Source organism: Manacus vitellinus, unplaced genomic scaffold, assembly GCF_001715985.3.
Source record: "Manacus vitellinus isolate BGI_N305 unplaced genomic scaffold, ASM171598v3 scaffold_0_pilon, whole genome shotgun sequence".
Taxonomy (NCBI): Eukaryota; Metazoa; Chordata; class Aves; order Passeriformes; family Pipridae; genus Manacus; species Manacus vitellinus.
Window position 1 is genome coordinate 26,751,221 of NW_021938789.1, and position 24,743 is coordinate 26,775,963.

At 36.7% G+C, this 24,743-nt stretch overlaps 1 protein-coding gene and 1 long non-coding RNA gene across 37 annotated transcripts in view; one reads left to right on the forward strand and one right to left on the reverse strand.

The window, feature by feature from the left end:
* The window catches only part of SORBS2 (sorbin and SH3 domain containing 2), a 217,484-nt gene extending 195,434 nt beyond the window's left edge, over window positions 1-22,050 (forward strand). For 15 of the 36 annotated variants that reach the window (XM_018070011.2, XM_018070007.2, XM_018070013.2 and 12 more), the window contains 6 exons: window positions 1,152-1,198; window positions 2,496-2,610; window positions 2,707-2,835; window positions 4,572-4,775; window positions 7,991-8,782; window positions 9,857-10,616. In XM_018070011.2, coding sequence (XP_017925500.1) covers window positions 1,152-1,198; window positions 2,496-2,610; window positions 2,707-2,835; window positions 4,572-4,775; window positions 7,991-8,782; window positions 9,857-10,105 — 1,536 coding nt within the window. In that variant the 3' untranslated portion in view covers window positions 10,106-10,616. Of the gene's footprint in view, window positions 1-338; window positions 774-1,151; window positions 1,199-2,495; window positions 2,611-2,706; window positions 2,836-4,571; window positions 4,776-7,990; window positions 8,783-9,856; window positions 10,617-12,633; window positions 12,742-16,184; window positions 16,235-19,120; window positions 19,228-20,019 lie in introns of those variants that run through there. The other 21 variants (XM_018070100.2, XM_018070108.2, XM_018070178.1 and 18 more) reach the window with 8 other exon arrangements.
* On the reverse strand, window positions 3,818-15,138 carry LOC108639226. Its single transcript, XR_001920340.2, has 4 exons — window positions 15,052-15,138; window positions 14,399-14,554; window positions 4,532-4,663; window positions 3,818-3,850 (listed from the first exon to the last, which is right to left on the reverse strand). It is a non-coding gene; the product is annotated as an uncharacterized LOC108639226 (long non-coding RNA).
* Window positions 22,051-24,743: the final 2,693 nt, after the last annotated feature.

The following is a 24,743-nucleotide window of genomic DNA, read 5'->3' on the forward strand; positions in this document are numbered from 1 at the left end:
CTGAAGACAACGCTCTAGGTATGCTAAATTTGCTAACCTTTAAATTACAAGTAGGGAGAGAACCCTGTCAAGAACATGTGGAATAAAAGAAAAATGCAAAATTTACAAGTGTCCCTTTTTATTCCTCTCATAAAAAGATGCACACCTTTACATCCTTACAAGTAGCATCTCTCAGAAATAGCATAGTCACCTCATGCTAGTCACTAGTATATCCTAGAGAGAAATTTTTTTAAATGTAGCAATCTTATCTGTGCAAGTACTTGCAGAGAAACACTGAAGAATTTCACCAAATACCCTCATGTAATACTGTTTATCACTTCTGGCACCTTCCTCTGAAGTATCTGGTGACGGTTACTTGTCAGCTGCAGACACTAGATGAGGGAGGCTGTTGGGCCGGATCACAGTTCGTGTTTTCAGCAGAGCTTTGAAAACAGTGAAAGTTTAAGTTTCAGCTGCACAGGTGAGGAGAGGTAGGGCTGTTTAACAGCTTTATTTTTGAAACAATATTGAGCTTGCATGTACTTTGTGATAGAACTTGATAAATATATGATAGGAGTGATATAATGTGATTGCCTGTAATAGCAAGAGAGCTGCACAGATGACTCAGGAGATCAACTCCAGTCCTGTGTTTCTCAGACTTTCTTAAAACTATGAATGTGATTATAGAAATTCAAAATATTCCCAATAATTTCCAGCTGTCAGAGTAATTTCTCATATATACGTATATATAAGTGATACAGTATTTGCAATTGAAATTAGCCTAAAGGTAACAAGTTTAACAGAGAAAGCATCTAGAATACTACAGAATATTAGGTGTGTGAATTTACATTGTACCTAAAAAGCTAGTTGCCTACAAGTTACATTGGCATAGTTAACTTTTTTATTTACTTTGGTAGTTCTGTTACACATAAAATTGAAAAGCAGTCTGTATTAAAATTTAGCTGCTATTTCTGTTTTTAGAAAACTAAGTCTCAAACACTTAACTGCCTTAAAAAAAATGAAAGCCATATATTTAATTGCCTATTTCTGCAAGAACCACTGTAAAGCACATCCTTTTCACTTTGTGTCTTGGTCACCTTTTTAAAAGTTGAAACATGTTTATCATATAGTAATACTACCTGAATGTATTAATCACTTTGCCTGCTTTTCAGAAACTGCCAGCTAGAGCTGTATATGACTTTAAAGCTCAGACTTCTAAGTAAGTACTAGACTTTTGTTCATTTAAGAATTCATGATTCTGGAACTTGTAGCAGCTTAACTGCTGTTTAAGCCAGTTTCAACAGGAAATGCCGTGGAAATGAGGACCCTGCTTGCACAGGTAGTCTCTGCATTAGCAAACTGTGTGAGAAGTTACGTTGCAGTAAAAATGTCTTGAATTATTATATCCTCCATTGTATCTGTTAGAACACATGAATGGCTGTGCATCTTCAGCCTTCTAGAGCACAGGTCCTGAGGGTCAACCATGGAATGCTTTTCGTTTGTTGTGAATTCTATTCAGGTTACACAAGGTAAAGTGCTTAAAATACTGTCACAGATAATGGGGTTATAAAAATTCTGTATACTACTTCAACACTTTCCTGTCTGTCTTAACATACACAGGCTCTCTGCAGGATGTGACAAGTCCCATACCAAGACAACAGTGGTCCATAAGAAAGACAAGATCAGGAACCACTAATTTAGGATATGAGAGAGTTGAAGTAGAGTGCCTGTATTTCATTCCTGCTGTTGTTCCAATGATCCCGGGCATTTAAACAATATTCAGATATGGCCCAACATTGACACTAGAATTACATTAGCTATGTCTGGTAGAAAACTCAGAACCTGAATTATCCAAACAGCAGCTTAGCTTTTGAAAAGCCAAATGGATGATGCAGCAAAGATCTCCCAGGCCAGGATCTGAAAATATTTTTAGTGATTTCAATTATTCCCCTTTTTTTGGCATTCAACATTAAATGTATCACAGGCTCTGAATATCAGAAATGGTGAGAGCATGATCCTGTGTTCTTCAGGCTTCTGAATAGCTGTCTTGAAAGAAAAATGTTAAGAGCAGAAGCACACCATTCTCTGCTATGAAAAGGTAGTGATAGGCCATAGAGACATGGGATATACTTTCTGGTTTTCTCTACTGATTTCATAAAGAACATCCCTCTGATGCCTGTCATAAAAGCAGTACTTAAACAGGTGATCCAAAAGACATCATACTTGCATGCAGATGCTATACTAAGTGCTCTGGTAGTAACTAACAATACGTCCTTGGAATCAAAGTGTAAAACAGGCCTGTATAACTTACAGGTACTAAATGTAAAGCTATAAATGTGAATCACTTGATTTTATATTGAATGATCAACTGGTAAATGATCACAGCCATGATACTTTTTCTTCAAATGTTTGTTACATTCTGTTTCGGTTCCAAACTGTAAAGATCTCAGGAACTATGCAGGTAGAAGAATTAAATGTAAAGCTATAAACATCTGATATAAATAAATTTGTTACAGAGAGCTGTCCTTTAAGAAAGGAGATACTGTCTATATCCTCAGGAAAATTGATCAAAACTGGTATGAGGGTGAGCACCATGGAAGAGTTGGAATATTCCCTATTTCTTATGTTGAGGTTTGTTCTCTGTTTTAATTCCTTTAATTAATTTCGGTAATAAGTCCACAAACCACATGAAAATGATGAAAATCTGTGGGTTTTCTTTTTCCTTAGAAACTTTCTCCTCCAGAAAAAGCACAGCCTGCCAGGCCACCTCCCCCTGCACAGATTGGAGAGATTGGAGAAGCTGTTGCCAAATACAATTTCAGTGCAGACACAAATGTGGAGTTATCACTTAAAAAGGTACAGTTTAGAACTATCTTCCATCAAAACACCATGAAAGTGTCTACTGCTATACCAAATCAATACTGTGCTTTGGTGCACTCAGCATTCATAATTTGCCATGCACAAAGCAATGTCACGGTAAGAGACTACTAACATAATAGCTTGTTGGCTAGCAGTCTTTCTCAGCTACCTGAAAGTAGCATAAATGTGTCGTGCATGTAAATTGGATTGTGGTAGATTAGCATATGCAATCATCTGTTAACTGCCCACGTAAATATCAAGTTTTCTCCTTAATTATCCATTCCCTTTTTTTAATAATTATTCCTAGCTGTCACTATTATTATGAATCTAGAATAAATAGAAAATTACAGAAGATAAAAGATACAGAAAAAAGGCTCAGAGATTTTTTTTTTGAATGTATCAGTTCTTGCAAATATTTCATTTAATAAGTCTGCTTTTTATAACATTTTATTGCCATTTCTATGCACATCCTTGTAGTTATACTGTATTGCACATGAGTAAAATAACTGTTTAATTTCTGAAGTTTGTGAGACACTGAAATATCACCACTATAGAGAAACTTTATTATTGCAGATATTAAATACTCGTGTGTAAGTAATATGTACTTCTTATCCACTGGGAAGTTCTGCCTCATACATTTGGGTTTTTTAAAGAATTAGAGTTCATAAAAGCTTTTCAGTGGTTTGTTTTTCTTTTGAAATAAAAGTATGAATATGGTTAGTTGTTGCTGACCTAGAGCTTAATCCAGCACTATTGAAAATGAGTGTTTTTTACTCATTAGAAATTCATAAATGTCAAAGAGTTCTAAAAAACAATCAGGAATAGGAACTAAGAGAAATTATGGGTTGAGGGAAATTAAGTGATTTATTTCTTTTTAAAATTACCTTCCATGTTTATTGTGGTGGTCATAATCTTGACAGTCAAATCTGGGGTTTTTTTGAAAAGTGAACTTACACTGGTTTTCTTTTGTTCCATCTCACTAAAGATAGTTTTAGTGAATTCCACCTATAAGCTACAGAAACAAAATAAAAGAAACCCAAGAGAATGCAAAATTAATAGGGAAGGATTTGTTACAAAAAGGCATGTGATAAAAAGCACATCATGTGCAACAAAGAAGGGAGTATGAAGTTTCACTACAGAGAAAGATTGAGTAGAAAGTTGATGTTTTCCATTTCAGTTGCTGAGCTCTCTAAAACCAGTAACTGAGCCACTGCCCAGGAAAAGCAGTTCTTTCTCTCATATTTCCCATGGACTCATTTTTTAGCTTTCTACCTCCACTTATTTCAGTTTTACTGACAACAAAGCGCTTGTATGGGTTTTATTGTTTAACTTTTATCACTTGGAAGGAAAAATGGACATAACAGTCACTGTTACATATTATAGTTAGGGTGTTAGCTGGTAGTTTTGCCAGGAATTAAAATAGGTTATGCTCCAAAGAAAAGTGTTAATGTTATTCTCCCTAATAAGTGTAGGAGACTACATGAGATTCCCCTATGATAAAAGAATAGCATTTTAGTCCGTGACTAGCCCCTCATTTTGCTGGAATTTTGCTGGTAGTTTTATATATGGTTATTATAAATGGGAGTAGAAATGTGGAAATGGAGATGATGCTCAAGACTGATGGGAAACTGCACTGCAGGGAAAATGATACTATGTGTTAAAATAATACCTGCTATTCACAAAATATACTTACAGTGTATGTGCTGATAACTCGTTTTCATAATGCATTTCAGGGAGACAGAGTAATTCTTCTCAAGCGAGTTGATCAAAACTGGTATGAAGGTAAAATACCAGGAACCAACAGACAAGGCATCTTCCCTGTTTCCTATGTAGAAGTCATCAAAAAGAATGCATCAAAAAGTGTTGATGACTATCCTGATCCTCCGATCCCCCAAAGCTATTCTAGTGACAGAATACACCATTTAAGTTCAACTAAGGTAAGGATTTTTTTTCTTTGCTGTCACCCCTAGAGTGGGTTTAAAAGGACTTGTAATTTTTTTTAATACAATACATAACTTAGACATTAAACATAGTATATTTTCTTTCCTGCATAGGTAGAATTGCATTACTATCTTATTAATAAAGTATTTTAATAGCCAAGTGTGTGTCTTACATTCTGCCAGGATTTATGGTCTTTTCTTCATTAGCTATTATGTTACTGAGAGTAGGGCTAGGCAAAATTTAGGCAGAAAAACCAAGTCAACAGAAAAAATTTATTTGGGAATCTTAGCAAGAATTTGAGCATTAAGTATATATTTAGTAGACTTTTCCTAGTGCAGTGTGAAGACATTCCCATAAAACAGCTGTACTAAAAGCCTACGGTCACATAAGCATGCAGGACACAGCTTGCCAAGATCAGTTCTGTGCCTTTCAAAGTCAAAAAAATTATTAGTGATTCTGTACTAAAACCTTCCTCCTTTCGCCATTTACAGTCAACAAGGAGGCTGTTGTTACATTCTTTGAGGTGGGACAACAGTGACAGTATTGTTTCATTTAGAAGTAAGGTGATTGTCATCACATTGCCAATGAACTTGGATTCAGACCTTTAAAGTTTTAGTTTTCCACACCAAATGTGTGTCATAGGTTCTGAATCGTTTTCCTTCCTAGTCTAGATAACCACCACAAGTTGTACTACAGAATGTTGCAGAGAGATTCCTGTGTTACTGTTTATCATTCACTTGTGAGATTTCACAGTCACCTGTGCAGGGAGCGTAACATCTTTGGCAGTGACAGAAACTAAGACAGTTTCTGCATACAAACTGTGATTAGCATTAACATAGTATCAATGATTTTGAAAGCTCAGATGGAAAATTTTCTAAATCTTCTCTTTACCTTTGTTCTTTATCTCTTTAGCATTGGACAGTGGGTTTTGTCTGTAATTATAAACATCTTATTTCAGTTGATTTTGTCCCCTTTTCTATTTTCCTATATTTGAATACTGGTGCTCATTTACATGTTTCAACTTTGAAATAAGTTCCACACTTATTTACAACTTTGGGGTTGTAAAAAGCTACCAAAAATGTCATTTATAGGCAACAGTGGCCTCTGAAAATATTGCTTATGACTAAACAATATTAGCTGGTTTGGGACAGTTGCTAGAACAGGTCTCTTCTGGTTTTCCAGAACATCTCACAACAGAGAACTAGATCCTCTCTCTTCCATTCCAACAAAACTGCCAGCTGAGGTATTGATAAGCTAGGGCCCCTTATTGTTATAGGAACCCAGAGGTACCTGAGGGCAAATCAAGAGTAAGAGGCAGCTTAGGTGCTCCATATTCCAGAGATGTCTCTCTGTGTTCAGAGGTGCTTCTCCCCGTTTTCTACAGAGCAGGCTTGTCTCTAAGGTGTCCTGCAGCTAAAGCTGCACATAACCCTTGTTGAGCACAGGTGATGCTTTAGAGCATTTATATCCATATTACAAAACCATGCTGCCACTATTATTTAGTTATTACTAAATTAGTTCTGTAGGGGACTAAATTCGAAGAAACCTTAATTGTAACATGCCATCATTGGGTTCTAGCATAAGTTTAAAAAAAACCTCCAAGCTTCTACTGAAACTCTTAGACAGACATCTTGTTTCTGAATTAAACTGTATTCAGAAATGGCAATACCATGTAAGAAGACATGTTGTTCCTGACTACCTAGAAGAACTACAGGAGCCCTGAAAGTGTTCTGGAGTTGACTACACTTACTGATACCACTTTTCCTATTCCTTTGGAGTTTCTTAACACATATCACTAGATTGCTAGAGCAATTGCACTAAAGTTCTCTGGCCTAATGGCAATAAAATAAATAAGCAATACAAGTCAGGAGCAAGTTTTGCTGTCCTTGGCTTTGCCTGGTCCATCTGTATCTTTAGACCTAGTGCAGCTTGTAGCCATGGGAAACTAAAAAATGACAATGTCTCTTCTGCATTATTATTGACCTTAATACCATATCTTAGAGGCTCTTGTTTGAGAGGAAAGATGAGGTAAAGAGACTGAGTATTGCTTGTAACAGCCTAACTCTGTTTTAGCAGGCTGTGTTGTATCAGTCTATACTGTTTACTTTGTTACAGAAGACTCTGTAACAAAGGTTGTCTAACTATAAAATAAAGCTATTTGCCTCAAGAAAACTCAAGCAGAAGGTAAGTAAATTAACCTTCCTATTCTGCCACATTAATTTAGACTTTTGAAATAGCACATTAATACTTAAAGTCTCCAGTAGTCCAGATAACTTGGAGATTACATCTAATTATTCTGGATAGTTGTAACAATGAGATAAAAATATTTTTCACTCAGTTTTAATTTTGAGGGTTAATAGTAACAAAAATGCATTTTCAGTATTTACTGAAGCAATGGATATCTACTGATGCTGTGTACGTATGACTCACCAGTCTCTCATTCTTAGAAAAGGACGTTTCTTTTACCAGAAGGATACTTCAATCAATATTGTGTAAAGATACTCAAAATATACTGCTGCATACTGTGCTGTCACTATTTTAAAAGCATTGTTGACTGCCTACATTCAGTTTGAATTGAATGTACCTTTCACAAATGTTGATGTCATTTTGGAACTAAGGTTACTTTTGAAAAAAAAATGCATTCTGTAGCTGTTCATGCCTTAATAAAAGTATGCAATATATTAAAGATGTTTCTTAAACATTTACCTGGAAGTATTAAGAAAAAGTAGAAGTATTAAATTTGAATAATTGGAAATCACTTCAGTTTTTATACTTTAAAAGAAATACTTAATGACACCTGAAATGTACTTCTGCAAGTGCTATTCTCAAAATAATAGTAATAGTTCGGGGAAAATTTTGTTAATATTAATTGTATGATTTAATAACCTGTGACAGGCTCACTAACAGAGCACCATAAATAACATAACTTTAGCAGATCAAATGCAAGTTGCCTTCATGAATGTAATGATTCAGTCCTGTCTTAATGCCTGACATTTATGCCTCAAGCCAAAACCTGATACAGTTTCATGTTTCAAATGTCTTTCCTGCTGTTCTGATTCATGTAGTAGTGATTTCAGACACCCATGGTCACTGAAATTGTACCCTGTAATCCAGATGATCACACAGACATTTTTCTTTTTCAGTTTACATATATCCTAATTCTCTGTCATGCTTATTTATTTGAATTCCCATGTTGTTCTTATTTTTGAAGTTGCCTTCCCAAGCACTGTCCTCACTTTCCAGACAACTTTCCTCCTCTTGGTCACACATTGATCAAAAGATTCTCCAGGCTGCCACTAGTGACTTGTTTTCAAGGACTGTTGGTGTTTCGCCTTCAAGCACATGCAACTTAACTTCTCCATCAGTTCCAGACAGTTCTCTTTGTGACTTAGAAGAACTCAATTCTTTGGCATTGTCAACCTCTCAAACTGTAGCAATATCCCCAGGTAATAGCATTCACCAAGTTAAGGATGGTCATGTTATTCCAAATACAGAAGTGTCTCTCAGCTCTTCTACAGCTCTTCCTCTGTCCTTTCTTGTATCTACCTCTGTATCATCTTCAGCCAGCTCATCTCATGACATAGCATATAAGCATGTCAGCAACAATACCAAATCAGGAAAAGATAAAGACTTGAGAGGTATAATTGACCCTTTAGTTATTGAAGTACCTAGAGACTTGTTAGATACTACAAGAGAAGGTGAACATGTTGGCGCTATCCGTAACATCCCTTCACCATATGAAGGTGGTTCCATGTCCAGAGTGCTAGCTACAAATGCTGAAAATGAAGAGGAAATCTTTACTGCAGACCTGTCACTTAATATAGGGGATCAGTCAAAGCCTCAAGAATCAGATTTCTACGGAGGAGAACAAGACACAACAGAAGAACTGACAAGACTCTATATAGAGGAGGATCTGGTACATGACAGTTTAGAATTCCCAGTAGCAAGTGGAGGAGGCTCTATGGATTATTATGAAGGATACAATTCACCAAATATTGATAAGGTATTTTAATTTCTGAAATACCTGGGTTCTCTATTCAGATAACTTAGTATAAGTATTCTCTGCCTTTTCTTATATTTACATGTTTGTATCGTGCACAGGCACAGCTTTATGCAATTGCATTCGATAAAATTTGAGCTCTGAGCAACCTGATCTGGTGAAAGGTGTCTCGGCCCATGGCAGGGAGGTTGGAACTAGACACTAAGGTCCCTTTGAACCCAAACCATTCTATGATTAAAAATCGTCAGCGTTAAGGGATAGTCCCTTCTCAGAAGCAAGCGTATGCACTGCTGTAAATTCTGTAGTGTATCAGTTGTGCTGGTCCTTCTGTCCTTGTGGGTTGCCATTGAGCTTCTGATGTAAAAAGCCAGTGAACGATTTTCCTCACTGTCCCATTACATGGGCCCCAGTTCTCCAGAGGGAGGGACATGCCTCCTACAGAGACCCTGTGGTTTGTGCTTCACATGTGTCACTTCACCAGCTGATATATTTATAGCAGGCTCTGTTACGAGAACATGACTAATAATAACGGATCAGATTATGTTTGGCAGTGAGACAAATGCTTCCTCCTGAAACCCTCCCCAGTTCCTCTTTGGGACAGCACATCACTGAACTATCCCAAATGTGTGCTGGCCATTAAATGCCACAATACCACTATTTGTGTGGTTTCTAGGCAAAGTTTTAGAAGAGACTTTTTTTCTGTCCAGCACTTCAACAGACTGTTCAGGCAGTTGCTTTGGCTGTCAACATGCAAATCAGATGCTTAGGACAGTATGTTTTTGGCCAAGTGTAAAACTAGTTAATTAGGAAGATTTTGCAGGCTACCTCTACCCTTATTTGACCTGAAAAACACAGGAGAAAAACGTAAGAATAGAGATGAAATCCATGGCCACAAATGGCAACATTTTTGTGATTTCTGAGAAAAGAAATCTCTCCCAGAAATGTAGACTGAATAATAATAAAATTAGCATGACATTTGTGATTGTTCAGATTAGTTACATGTCTCCTTATTGAGCATTTGACATCCTTTACAGCTGGTTTTATAGCACAACTTCTCATTTTTCTTAAACATTTAAGCCAGCTCTACTTTTTGTGGGAACATCAGAAGACTCTGATCCTCCTTTCCACCTTTCTTCTAATCTTCCACTTCACTCTGCCAAGGCACCTACTTTCCACTCGGTTCCTACAACATACCTGTCTATTGCTTCCTTCCCACCTCCCCTCCTCTCTAAACCGTTACATCAGCAGGAGAAAGACTCACCACAGTTAAAGGTAACTGCACCTCTTGATTATGGATTGTTGCAAATCTTCATGTATATTAAATAACTGCAAGGCTAACACTGAGTTTGATCTTTTCAAATGTACTAATTTGTTTACTAATATTAAATAACATAACACATGGAGTATTAAAATAAGCCTTCTTCAAATGAAACAAGGTAAAACTGTAACTATTATGATACAATGAAATGGCTTAAGGAGATACCACTGACAGGGAAGCAGAAAGCTTCAACTCAGTTTCTAGTCAATACCAGGACAACAGAGTAACTCATTTAATTGAACAGAACAGAATTGTATTCAAGTATGCAGAAACTAGGTAACATTTGTGTTTGTGTTTTCAATTTCAAGGCAATGCCTGGAAGAACAGTCATAAATTTCACAGTAAAGCATCACTGCAGAGTCATGTTCTAAATACCAATTCTGTTAGTCAAGGACTGGACAAAGATTATTCCCTCTTCAGGATTACAGTTTGTGTCAGCATTGCAGCTCTGTGGCAGAAATATGAAAACTGAAGAGTTGCTCTAGGTAGACAAAGTTAATTTCCAGTGCTGACTTCCAGGGAATTCGTTTGCTCATGAAAAGGGGAAAACGTCATGCAAAAAGAAACTATCCTAGAAGGCTGATCATTACATCTATGCCAGAAATCTGCCTTTTTTTTTTTTTTTACTCTGTCCTGTCTTACAACATGCATTCACAGAAAACATAGACATAATGGACTTAAGGAAATCTTAAGATTCACCAGATCTGTTGGGATTTTTTGGATATAGGGAAGAGACATAAGGCTTCTTTCCTGGGCATGAATCTGTAATGGGCTTAGGTACATTCCACCTCAAAGAAAGCGTAAAACAGAGTACTGCACTTGTTTTTGCAACTTTTAATAATTTATCAGTTGGCACAGTGCTTTTGATGCTTTTGCTTAGCCTAAGGAGCAAAATTCAGAAAATTCCTCACCTACACTGAAATTCTTTTTAGGTGACCCTCATATTCTTTGCTCGTTTGAGCAAGGTATGTTAATCCCAGCTGAAAATAAACAGAAGGAATATCTGGTTTGAGAGTTAAAATATCTGCCCCAGGGAACCTCCTAGGCAGTGTATTGCTCTTAAATGGACAAGACAGGAGGCAAGACATTAATTAACCAAGGGGGATGATTCCATCTTACAGACACAAGAGCCCGAGTACCCAGAAGAACGGAAGGTCTGGGGTCTTGTTAGAGAGTTCTCAGTCTTAATTATTGTTTTCAAACCATTTCAAATCTGGATTATTTTTTAAATCTCAGGAACAGATTCCTTTATAAACTTAATCAGTATATACTTACCTATTTGAAAATTTTCAAAATTATTAGATGCACTCTTACCAATGACAGATTTTTTTGTACAGTATTTCTAAAATGAGATAAATCTTTTCCTCCCAAGGGTAGGCAAACTTTTTTCAGCAGTCAACACTGACTACATCACCAAGATAGAGAGTTGGATTAAAATAAGTGGAAGCAGGTTTTGGCTGGCATCATTTCTTGCTGCTTAGTCGCCAGGCTGGGCTTGAGAAGACAGGACAGTTCCTATCCTCTTCTCTTTATGCATGTTGCCCATCATTAAGGTCTGCTCTCTACTGACACAGCAGAAAGAACACAAGATATTTTGAGGACTCAAATTTCATAAGTGAAGGGAGGTTCTTCAGAGAGTTCTTGAAGCTGTATACTGATACTTTTGTAATTTTTGTTGATGTAAAAATGCATGCGTATACATACGTATATGTGTGTACATAAATATATTTGGAATGTGGCTCAAATCTAAAGCATGACCAGGGATTTGGACAGTGGAATACGAGGAGCTATGGGTGGGAAATGTCACTTTGCACCATGTTGGTGGGAGGGTGTCCTCCAAAAGAAGAATTCTGAAAACATGTCCCAAGGAGAAATGCTGACATTTTTCTAGCTCCTTGGTCTCTCTTGGTATCCTTTTTTGTTGTTATTGTTGTTGCTGGTATTGTTATTCACCCCTCTCCTAAGAGGAGGCTGTTTTTCTATCTTGTCACACTCTACTGACAAACACTCACAAATACCATAGAAGAGGTTTTCAGTATCATCACTCCACTCTCCTCACATTCCCCCCAGCTCACCCCTGCCCCTGAGAATTCACATTTGCTGAACACACACCCCTTAAGAACTGAATTCTGACAAATATTTTTCTGATTTATAGTGATGCTAACAAAACGAGGATATTTTCTTGAAGTACATTCCACCAAGTATTTACTTGCTTTCTCAATGCAAATTTAAGGGAAGTGTTCTGTGTAACAGGAAGGAATTACAACATTTGTTGTATACTGTTGAGCTTTTCTGTGTTACCAACTGAGCTGATTCAGGGGTACACGTGGAATAACTGTTACATGTAAGGGCATGTGCCAGAGCAGCAAAACTTGGAAAATACTGTGTACTAATAGTACGTATTTCTACGTGTAACTCATTGCATTTTGTTATCAAGAAAAGCACATTGGGTTTGCATGTATGAATGAAGGAACAAAAATCCCATGATGCTTCATTCTTAAACTCTCACTTGACATAGTTTTTGTGGTTCTTCTAGGCTAATTTAAAGAGAGAGAGATTTGTTATGGGTAAACCTCCTCGTAGCCCAGTGATGACTAAGAGATCCTGCAGCTCACCTGTCAGAGGTCACAGCTATTCACACAGGGTATGGTACTGGATGCCCAGTGTGCAATAACAGCATTTCCATGGACAAGGAGCTCAGTGTCTAGCAGTATTTTGCTTTTGCCCAAGTGTCTCAATACTATCAGTATGCTCTGTTTTCTTCCTGTTGTGCTTCTGTGCTATGTCTGAGTAAAGGCAACAGGTCTGTGTGTGCCAAAACTCATTATATAAATCCATTAGTGTATTGTATCTCTGCAGTACTGCATGGTATTTCCAGTGCTACAAGATGTAAGAGATCAAAGCTCTTTATATTTAGTCTGATTTTATTAAAATTACTCCTCTCTTTCAAAGCTTTACAGCTTCCAAGAGTCAAAAATTTATTGCATGTATATGGACTGAATTCTCAGGTTTGAATCCATGTCCTTATTTTTCAAAATGCTTTTTTGCTGTGGTATGATGTTCACTCAATACTGTTCTCTTTATCCAAGCAGTGTCATTCCAGCCTTTTATACCCTTTAGCCTTTCCCTTCCTGTCTGTAACATAACTGTAACATTTTTACCTAGCCAGAAAGTCAGGTTGTTTAGAGTTTGCATGGACTTTCCTCAAAAAGGTGATCTGCACTATGGAAAGGAAAAAAAAAACTTACACAACCTAAACTATTGTGAGAATGAGAATTTATGGGTTATATTTTACTTTCATTTTAGGACTGAATTATTCTTTGCATTGGTTTCTTAACATATGGCTCTTAAAGCAGTTAATAGGATGAACTGTTTTCCACACTGTTCTTCCTGATTTTACGTGATCATCTTTCTCGTGGCTCCCTTTTTAAAATTTGAATTTTAGTTTAAGATATGTAGGTTTATGTAACTTTCAAAGCTTGGCTTTTTGGCAAGCCTGTGTTTACTACCAGGTATGAAGGGACAGTGCTTTCCTCATCAATGAAGAAAGATGGTTCAATCATAGATAGGAAGGCCAGGATTCTTGTAGTAGTGGACCAACATCATCTCACAGAAAGTCCAACTAGGAGTGAGATCCATAAAAAAGGGATTAAACCCTATATTAATTTTGCATGTTCCTCCAGATTAATGACATGTAACCAGTATGTTAAGAGAAGTGTATTGGTCAATGTGTTAATGTATTTATTACTTTAATTCCAAAACTACAAGAGCACAAATCATGCACCTAATTTGCATGCTCAGGACTGTACGGAACTATTGTATGCAAGGGCGTATTAATCATGCATGAAAATCAGGGATACAACTGGGACCATTGACTTGATTGCACATTTAATGTTTTTGGGATTAGATCCTGCAGTATTTTCCAGGAAACAGGATATTCTAGTAAACTGAGGAGTAGTTGAAAACTAGAAATAGTCTTTGCAACAGTCCCCTATCTAGCTAATGTAACTGTATATGGGAATGAGAGCTTAGGGAAAGAAAACAGGGAGAAAGCTTCTGGATGTTGGCTGGGGTATTATTGTGGAATGTATTCAAATAGCGAGTGAACTCCAAGGTCCCTCTCTTCAGACATACCACCATTTACTTCACCCTATTTTCACAAGATTGTCATTTTGTCAAAGTTTTCTCTGTGGCAATAACATACAGTTGAAAATCTTTAGTCACCTTGATTTTTATTATCTGCTTCTACAGTAGTTAATTCATTTTATGAAGCATATGCAGAAAAAGAAGATAATACTGACCTACCCAGTTTCTTCTTGTCTTGGTATTATGTTCAAAGCATTGTATCATTTGTAGCATTCTTTAGGACGTTGACTTTCATTTTAGGAAAAATCCTTAACCTTAGTTGAGTTCTTTTGCATCTCTGACTATCTGTGGCAGTCAGCTCAGTTACAGACCTGATGAAAGATTAGCAGAAAATAAGGTCAGATTCCAGTCTAAATACAAAGCATTCTGCCCAATGGACTGTTTTCTTCTTGTTTGACAAGCCAACCATTAAAATAGGTTTACTAAGAACTGTTTAATTTATAATCTTTACTGTTGGATTCTTTGATAAAAATTACAGAACTTTTTGTACACCGGCAGAGGAGAGTTAAATGAGGGAGAGAAGACAGTAAAGAGTATAGAAAATTCTTTTTTTTTACTTTGAAAACCTCTTTCCCACTTAGCATTCAATAATACAAATTAAAAGTCTGTAATTCTCCTGCCTGCATTTTTAGGAACCTTTTAAAAGTTACACTCTATAGTCTGTAAAGATAAAGTGTAGACTGTTCACAATACTTTCTGCATGTACACATACAAACTGATGAAAAGAAATTTAACTTCTTTAATGTCTTCTGGAGATGTTGAGAGGGAAAAGGGAGAAAAACAAACAAACAAAAAACAAACTATGTACAGTGTTCTTCTATTCAGTTTCTTTTATCAGTCTCTGGGCTGTTTACTGCTGCCTTCTCTCATTGAAGACTCTATCATCTTCAAGAGTGAACTGAAATAAGCAAATCAGGAGAGAATCATGGGGCAATAAGACAAATTCCGTGGCTTAAAGATCAGGTTACAGTTTGCTCAATTCATGAAAGAAAGTGCTGTGAGCAGTATTTGATATCCACACTTCTAAAGCAGATATGGTTCCCGGACTTGTCTCTACATCATGATCTTAAGGCATCCTCAGTCATCAGCAAATATGATCCCCACTCACATTGAGCTTTTCCAAGCACCTGCTCCTGTGTTGTTTCTGGCCCCAGCCAGATTCTAATCAGTATAAGTCAATGACTTTCTGAGCAGGATATGGTTTTTGTAGGAGGTTAATATTTTTCATTTCCATTGCATCCAGATTTATTGAATATTAGTGGTGGGTAATGCTCCATTAAGAAGGAACATAGTTCCTTTCATAAAGCTTTGCACTGGAAATACAAACTACTTTTTCTGCTGAAGTAAAAGTGTTAATTGTTATTTTCACACAATTAAATGTATTTTTTTTGTTCTTCGACTCCCAACAGCCTGCATGGCTTGAGATGAAACAGAAGTAATTAAAGCATAGCATGTTATGCCTGCCAACTTAGTACTCTGTGTGTGTGTAATGTAAATTGGTATGGTTTTTGTCTATCAATATTCTGGATTCTGCCATTAAGTATAGGAGATTTTTTTCCGCTTATCTAAAAATATACTTCACGCAAAGAATGTATGATGTTCAGCCGTTGCATCTGATTTTTCTAATGTTATTTCTGTTTCACAGTGAAGAGGCTGAAAGGTTCTATTCCAGCTTTATACTGTACTATAAATAGAATGGACTGATAAAGTTCACAGTTTGTTTAGTTGTTATTATGGCCTCCAAAAATCAGATCTTTAAACCTGCCAAGATTTAGTTGTTTGTCATGTCTCTTAGGAATTTATTGGAGGGGGAACAGAATGGGCCGTTGTTTTACACAAGGTAGAATATGAACTCTTGAGCAACTGTGTGTCACACCCCTATCCAATTATTTGGACCTTAAACTGCAAATCTTTATTACATTTCAAATCATTTCATTTCAGCCACAGCGCCCTGTGCTTTCTCATGAAAACATACACAGTGGGGGGGAACCGTAAGTATACTTATTGTCTATTAAACCAAAACCTAGCATTTAAGCAATAGCCAGCACATCATCAGATAATTTGTTAACTTGCCAAGTACAATTATGAAGAGATTTCGGAGACTGTTTACAGAAAAATGCATGATGTAGGAAGATATCGAAGAAGGTCTCAGAGGGCAAAGCCTTAATTGTTTAATTTACATCAAATGCAGACAGACATGACAACTTTCCCATCATCTATACTTAAAAGGAGTAATAATTTTGTAAAAGTAAAATTTGACTCTTCTTTATTCTCTCCATTTTTACATCTCAGCAGAATGACAGTTTAAGATTTAGCATTGATTCAACTCATCTGCTTTACTGACTTGAAGCAAATTATTCAGAAACAGTTATGGATGTGAATAGAGAAAAAAAAACCCTCGATATGTTGATCACAGGAACACAGGTTCACACTTTTTGGTGTGATTTACAAGTGCAATTCAAATATGAGATACAGGAAAGTGTTTCTGAAAACTGAAGAAGAACCTAGATCTCAAGTCTTATTTTCACAAACAGTTTAAATGCTTGGGATACTTCAGTGCTGACTGTTAAAATGCAAGTTCAGTGCAAGATTGTTTTAAGATATTTTTTTTTCCTCAAGTCTTGCATTTGGGTCCTGTTTCAAGGATCATTGAAACCAGCAGCCATTCTTCCTCTAGCATCAGAGCACTTCAGCATATGCCCTATTAGATAATTTCTCAAAAATGTAGCTAAGGCTTAACATCTAAAAATATTTTAAAGTTTACCTATTAGTCACTTGAAGACAGAAGAGAGTGGCAAAAAGTTACCAAACAGCTATGCCACAGATAATATATAATTAAAATAGGATGTTTTAGTTTTAATCTCACTGAAACTAATAGCTCCTGTTGGTATTGTTGAGCATACTGAAGCACCTAACTCAGTTTTGTAAGCAATAATTTTCTATTTCATTTTGTTCGATATTGTTTAAGTAGTTCATGACTAAAGTTATTTATTCCTAAAATTAAAAATAGAAATATATTTAAATTGCCAACCAACCATTCTTTGCTTTGAATATGTATTCTGTCAGTGTTGTTAATGATAGTAGAGTTTTCATACTTAAGAAAGTCATAGATTAGCACAGAGAGAATGAAATTAATACACTGGAGTTATTAAAATGGATTATCTGGAAATTACTAAGATTCAATTTCAAAAGTACAGAGAGTGCTAATTGGGACATCCTTGTTACTGTACTTGAGTAAGTAATTGGCTTGAATCCTATTCATGATACATTACATCTGCAACTCCTGTCCCCTTGAAAGCTGCATTTAATAATTTTTTTGAATATCATCATAGCTCTGCTTTCCTGGAATGATGATAAGCATAACAGAAACTGTTAGTGCCACTTAGGTTTTTGCACAGATTGTTGTTACTCCTGCTGCACAACTTACCAGAGGTAATTGCTTAAACAACCAGTTTTGTTCCATTTTGTTAGTGCGATTAAAATATAAAAAGAGACTTTTCAGACTTGGGGAGATAACTGCCAGTCATGAGATATTAAGTTAAAATCTTTATTTTCTTGGAACAGTATCTTCATTTTTTGTTCAAAGCAGCAATGTGAAAAATAAGTGTAGTTTAGTCAAGAAGACCATAATTAAACTAAACCTAGCACCACTCTATATTTAGGATTTTCAAGTTGGACTTTCAGGAACATCAATTTTTTACTAAAATAAACATCTCATTTAAGCCATGAAAACTGCTGGAATGGTACAGAGCTAAATGAAATACTCAGTACCAACACATCAACTGGCAAGCTATTTTGTTTTTTTGGGGGGAAGTGTAATGGCATTAAGGTTTAAAACTCAGTGAACTGTTGTTAAGAGGGAAGGAATGGATATGATTATGTTTTGCTTCAGTATTTTGAAATTAAAACTATTTCCTTTGTACAATTTCTGCAGTTATACCCTGCTTCTTTATATGCAGTCAGTCATATATGGGGCACAGTTGCTTACAAAAAAAAAAAAAGCAGATTCTGACTCTGCAGGACTCAGAGGCTTATGCAGCAATCTTTCTGTGGGCTGTCAGCCCAAGTGCCTTCAGTTCCCCCTAGTGAGAGTTTATTGCCATTCTTTCAATTCAAAAAACCTCAATTAAAAGCTGTCAAGGAATCTCATACCTCTTTCCATTTATCCACTAACATCTGCAAACTGCAGCTCCTGGCCGGGGGGGAGACACAGGTCGGTGTCTGAATACTGTTTGAGTTTCCATGCATTTGTCCCCTGATTTGATTCAAACCTCTTTAACCAGGGAACAGGTTAACCCTGTATGTTTCCAAATAGCAATTATGCTCCACCTTCTCCATAGAGGAGAGCACCTCTTTTATATCAGAGCAAAGGCTTGCCACACCACTTGCAGCTGAGGAGCTCAGGGAGGTCCCTCAGTTACAGTGACTGTGTGTGAGCTGCTGTCCTGGGCACCCTCCTCCACAGACACCTCACTTGTGCTGGTGGTACTTGCTTCAGAGAGCTTAAGGTCAGAGCCACAGTTTCAGATGCTGATCATGGAGGGTTACAGTGCCAATATGTCTGTAGGCTCCCCTCTAATAAATAGTCCTCAGTTTTGGTGACTCAACTATAAAATAATGCTAAAAAAATAAATCTATTTTCAAAGCCACTGGTTGAGGAGCAAACCCAGTCTTTAGTGTCAGATCTTTCCAATGAAGTTTTTCTTAATTTACTGTAAATTCTTAACTCTCAAGTCCATCAGGCAAAATAAATCCTTTTCCCGTCTATTTGCAAGAAGTGTTAGTTGTTAGTTAATGTTTAAGCCAGCTCCTTTACTTCAGCAAAGGTGCAAGGAACTCTTACTTCTTTTTAAAATGCATCATTTGTCCTATTTAAGGTTTCAGGCTCTATATAACTATACTCCTAGGAACGAAGATGAATTGGAGCTCAGAGAGGGAGATGTCATTGATGTGATGGAAAAATGTGATGATGGATGGTTTGTGGGTATGTTTTAATTTGGTTGCTTTTTTCTTTTTTTTTTCCCCCCTAACCTTTGCTACCCTCTTTGTTAAGTGGCTTTTAAACAACTTAATTTTTGTTATTCAGTGTAATAAACCTAAACCTGGCTTTATCAGGAGAAATCCCAACCAAAATCCACTGAAATTAGTGGGTGACTTTGTCCTTTCATCTTTTGAAATGGGTGGACACAAACTGACACGTCTGCAGTTTGTTGTACAGCATTGTTGTCATTTATGACACAAAATGGCCTATGTATTACTGTTCTCTTCATAAAGACCAGGTAATTTAAATCTTACTCACATGAATACATCTAAAGAATTGACTACTTGTGAGAACCAAGTATTACTGAACAAACAAAGATTTCATAACCAGGTCTAGGTAAAGTAGCTTAATCATTTCATAAACGCCCATATACATGTAGCTAACGTAATCATCTGACTAGTCCTTTGCATTTAAAAAAATTCAAATTATTTAAATAGACTTGATGTTGTTGAAATTAAATTATTTCTCTGTACCAAGAATTTTAGAACAGCTTTTAATCAAGACCTAACAATTTAATCAAATATGCCTCTTCATTTGCTTGTCGCTTCCTGCATTTATACTTTGTTAAAACTCACAACTCACAAATGAAATTAAAAATAATTTTTTGAAGTTATATCATAAGAAACTGTAGATATTTCTGTTTGTGCAATATTAAACATAAAAATTTTAAGGCCATGCTTACATAGTGAATTTTTGTTGTTATTCCCATCTTTCATTTATTGCTTCTAATTTCAGGAACCTCGAGAAGAACCAAATTCTTTGGTACTTTCCCTGGAAACTATGTCAAGAGGCTGTGAAATTTTTTTTTCTACTTATTTATGCTGCATCTCTGCAACACATCTGCATAAAGCTGCTAGAAAACATGCTACGCTGGCCTTCTGTTTTCTTGCTTGCAGTCTCAAATAGAGGCCATCTAGTTCATCCTCATCCCATCCCACCCGCCAAACCGTTCCAGCAGTATTACAGCAACGACCACAGAGTGAATAACTAAGCTTTTCTGAGACAAGAGGAATCATTTCAGCATTTAAACACTCCCTGCTTTAAAGTCTTTTTATGTGAAACACAATAGGAAAAGCCTGATGACAGGTACACAGAGGAATTGCCTTGGGGGGTGGGGGGAAGGGGGAAAAAGCTATGCTTGGTTAGAACATTTGTGGTACTACCGTGAAGTCTGGTGGGATTTTTTCAGCATGCATGTAATACAGGGGAAAGTTGCTGTTTACTATTTTTAAAAAAATTGTTTGAGTTTCCACATTCTTACTAGCTTGGCAGCATTTTTTGCTTCCACTTGCTGTATCACGGGTTTGCCTATTGTACTGGTTTACAATGTATGACAAACTATAATATAGATTGTTTGCCTGCACTTGTATGCTGTAACATATGCACAGTGATTGTAAAATCTCAAAGCAAGCATAGTGAAAAATGGAAGAGCTGCAAGTGTTCTGAACGGGTGCAATGGTATTGGCTAAATCTTTTTTTCTTTTTTTCCCCCTAACAAACCTGTAGTGTTTTCTGTAAAAAGGTGAGAAGTGAAAAAGGCAATAAGACTTGGGAAAGAGGATTTAAGGAAGAGACAGACAGTGGTATAAGCATAGACAATAATAACCTGCTACTGATGTCTGATACTAAATGGTTGCAATCAAAATGTTGTGATAGTAAGCAACATGAAATGTGAGAGGTTAGTGTTTTTACATATCAGGAATTTTAATAAGCAGAAAGTAAACAGTGTTAGTGCAATGGGTTGTTGGGTTTGGGGTTTTTTTCCTAACATAGCCACCTGAAAAATATTCACAAGTATCATGTACTGATTTACTTCACTATATTTGTATATGTATATTAATGAAACCCAAGTTACACATTTTTTTTAGGAATTTAGACAGAAAAAAAAGTCACAAGTATTAAAACCGATACATTTTAGAGGTGTTTTTTTTCTTTTTTTTTCCTGAATGAAACAAAGTATTTGAAAACATACATTTTCCATAAGCAAAGGTAAGCATAAAATTAGCAAATAAAATTAAGGCACAGGACGATAATGGCTATGGCTTTATAAAATAAAATTTCAGATTTGGTTTCTTCAGCACCTTATAGATGGCAAAAGCTTCTGCTGCATTTCTCATGGGTAAAGGATCGAAATTATCAAAATGTATGTAGTCTCTGTAGCATTTTGTACATATGTTTGCTTTTTTGTACAGAGCCATTTGGTTGTTGATTTTTAAAAAAAATAAGTTCCTTATTTGATCTTTGCCCTCTTTACATACAGAACATTTCAATGCATTTTTCTTTTCTTGCTCTGTTTACCATAAGTACATCTGGATAGTGCAATTCTGTAAGATAGCATTTTATGCAAAATTTTATTAATTAAAATATGGTTTACCAGCCAAATCTAAATGTACATATGTCTTTATTACTGAGAAATGTCATTAAGACAAAGGTAAAGAAACATCTTTGTGCAGCATACCTTTATTATTGCAGATTTCATGGCAAAAGCTTTATATTCAAAGGCTTTCAATTTTAAACTAGATCTGCATGCAGCTTTGCTGTGAAATTAATACCTATCTTTGATGCCATTTATGATTGAAGACTTAAATATCTGTTGCCTGTGATATTTAAAAAGTACTGTTTCTACTCTGTATCTGATTTTAGAAAAATGCAGGTTTTTCATACCTGACTTTCAGGTAACTGACTTTGAATTCCTACAAGCAAAAGGTCTCTGTGTTTGTTTTTTTTTTCTTGAATAGACTTCTAATAAATTTTGCTTGGAGTACACAACTGTTTCCCCCATCATTTCTCAAAATACATGTAATATATTACTTAAGTATTGCAAAGTGCTTAACTCTTCAAGCTTGTATGCAAATAGTTTCTCCTTGTATTTTTTTTTCACCCCACCATCAAGCATACACCAATTATATATATGGGCAACTAGCATTGGCCTCAGGGCTCTCAGTTGGTCCACTTCTATGTCATTATCCCCAAGGCAACTTGAGTGCAAAAGCATCGTTATGGACTTTCTGCGTGGCGTGTGATAATTTGAGATAATTCTTCTGTTGCCAGAACAACCCTTCACTCCAGAAGCACAAAGGTAAAATACACAATGGTAACCCATTATGTTAAACTCATTATGCCTGGTGAAAGTTCCCACATCCTAATCCTTCAACAAAAGCAAAACAAGAACTCCCATGTGAAGTGACAACATAGGAACAAGCTTTAAGGAAAACACTGATATTGGGGGAACATCTTACACTTGGAATATCCGTCTGTCAAGGAACAATTGTCAAAAAAACCCACTCAACAAGAGGCAAAATATGAAAGCAGCAGCTTCTAGGGATTGTGTGTTGGGGGGAAGGGTGGGGTGGTGATATTTGGGTTTTGTTGGGTTTTTTTTTTCACTGACTGGTAACACAGTTACTGCCAGTGCCTCAGAGTAGCTCTTTGGTCCTGCTTCACCACACCACACTGGCTGCCCTTGCCAGGCTGTCCCCTCTGAAATGCTGTGTGTGGTGTGTTTCTACCACTGACGAATCCAGTACAACAGCAACCTGCATTTGGACAGGAATAACCCATTTCCTTGAGTCCAATTCATGCTCAGTTTTGTCTTTACGATTGCTGGGCTGGAAAATGGAAAACCATCAACACCTCTAAATAAATTGTGTGTAGCTGAAAGTGGGACTGCTGTTAAAACTCCAGCAGGAACTCCTTCGTCAGTATAAGAAGCGTCAATGTTGAGAGCGCCTTCAATCTGGACGAGGCCTAATTTAGTATCACTGAAGTAAATGTGTTCTTCCTATGCTAAGTTTGCTTAAAGTCACCACATGCATCTCCTCTTGCAGCCTGACAAGCAAATACCAATCAAACATTGTGTGGTTTGTCCTTTCTGTTTGCTAGGTGACCCAGCGTGGGCTTCAGGACATCACTGAAGTACTGCTTTGCGCCAATACTTGTGAGAATTGTCAGAAATAGGGAGTACTGTGCTTTAATAGCCTTTTTTCTATAAAAACTAGCCTAATAACACCTTCTGGGTAGTTAAGGGTCTGAGTGTTTAAGGGGTAAAATAGAATCCTCTGCTAATTGCAAAAAGTGGATAAAAAAAGCAAAAATATAGGCCTTTGCAGTGAAAATAGCAAGTAACTGACACTTAAGGAAAAGAATGCAGTTGATGTTTAAATCAAAAAGTAGAGAAATATTTAAGTTATATCCACACAAACCAAATATATTCAATTCTACTGCGTCTGCTGAAATCCCAACTACACTATTTAAGGAACAAACTGAAGGATTTTTGAGTTTTCTTGTATAGGCCCTTATAAACTCATGAAGGAGACCCTAGGTGGTGCTTTGTCCTTAAGGCCAGAGGAAGAGAGACCTGGGGAATTAGAGGCCAGCCAGTTTAATATTTAGGAAGAGACCAGAATAAATGAATTAAAAGTCTCAGATATTCACAGATTTTTTCTGAAAATTAGAGATCAAACCAATTTCTTCTCTTATCAGCCCATGTAGCCTGCATCTTAATTTCTATTAGGATTTTTTTTTTAATGCTATGACTTAGCAGCTGTGCTAGCAGACTAAGAAAAGTCAGTGCCAGTCCAATAAAATCAAGTCTGTTACAGAGTTGTGCTACATAACAGATGAATAGGTAACAAAACCACACCATCCCTAAAAACCAGTTCATCTCAGTGCCTACTCTGCATTGAGCTGTGTATTTGCTGTTGAGGTAAAGGCTTCTTAAAACAAGAAAGCCCATAACATACCAACAAGCCAGGGAGACTAATGCATGAGCAGTTCAGGGTAGTGATCTATGTCTCAAACTAAGCAAAGGGTCACCCTAGCGGGTCTCACATTCTGTCACCCACACCAAAGCAAAGCATGTTGTCATTCTGCAATGTCTGGCATTTACTAGTTGCCTTTTAAATGCTGATATACAGAACCAGGACAGGAACACGAGGTGCTTCCTGTGCATTTGAAAAAGCAGTGCGTGAGCCCATGGGGAAGCTGGAAGCATGAAGTCAGTAGCTCTAGAAGGACCTTAGGTCATTGCTAAGTATAATCCCTTACAGCATTAATAGTTACATGGTGAAATCCTGCCTTCGCTCCAGTTAACAGCAAACTCCTTTGAAGTCAGATCCCACAGTAGTGCTAATAGTTTATGTGTTAGCTTGAAACTAAAGTTGAACAAGAGAGAAGCCCTGAGCCAACTGAATGTCCAGTTTGGGTTGGTTTTGTTATATTGAAAAGTATGAGTGCAGGCAGAGAGCAGAAACTACTTCTTTAACAGCTCCCATGACAGAACAGAGCAGATAGTTCCATTCTCTAGTACCTAACTGGCAAGTGCTGGTTGGTTACACTGTGCACCTGCACCTGGGACTCCCAGCCCCTGTTTCATTTGCATCAATGCAAATCCCATGTGTAATGTATTAAGAATTATGCCTTTGAGTATTTAACTTCTGTTTCCTCAGGGGTCACAAAGG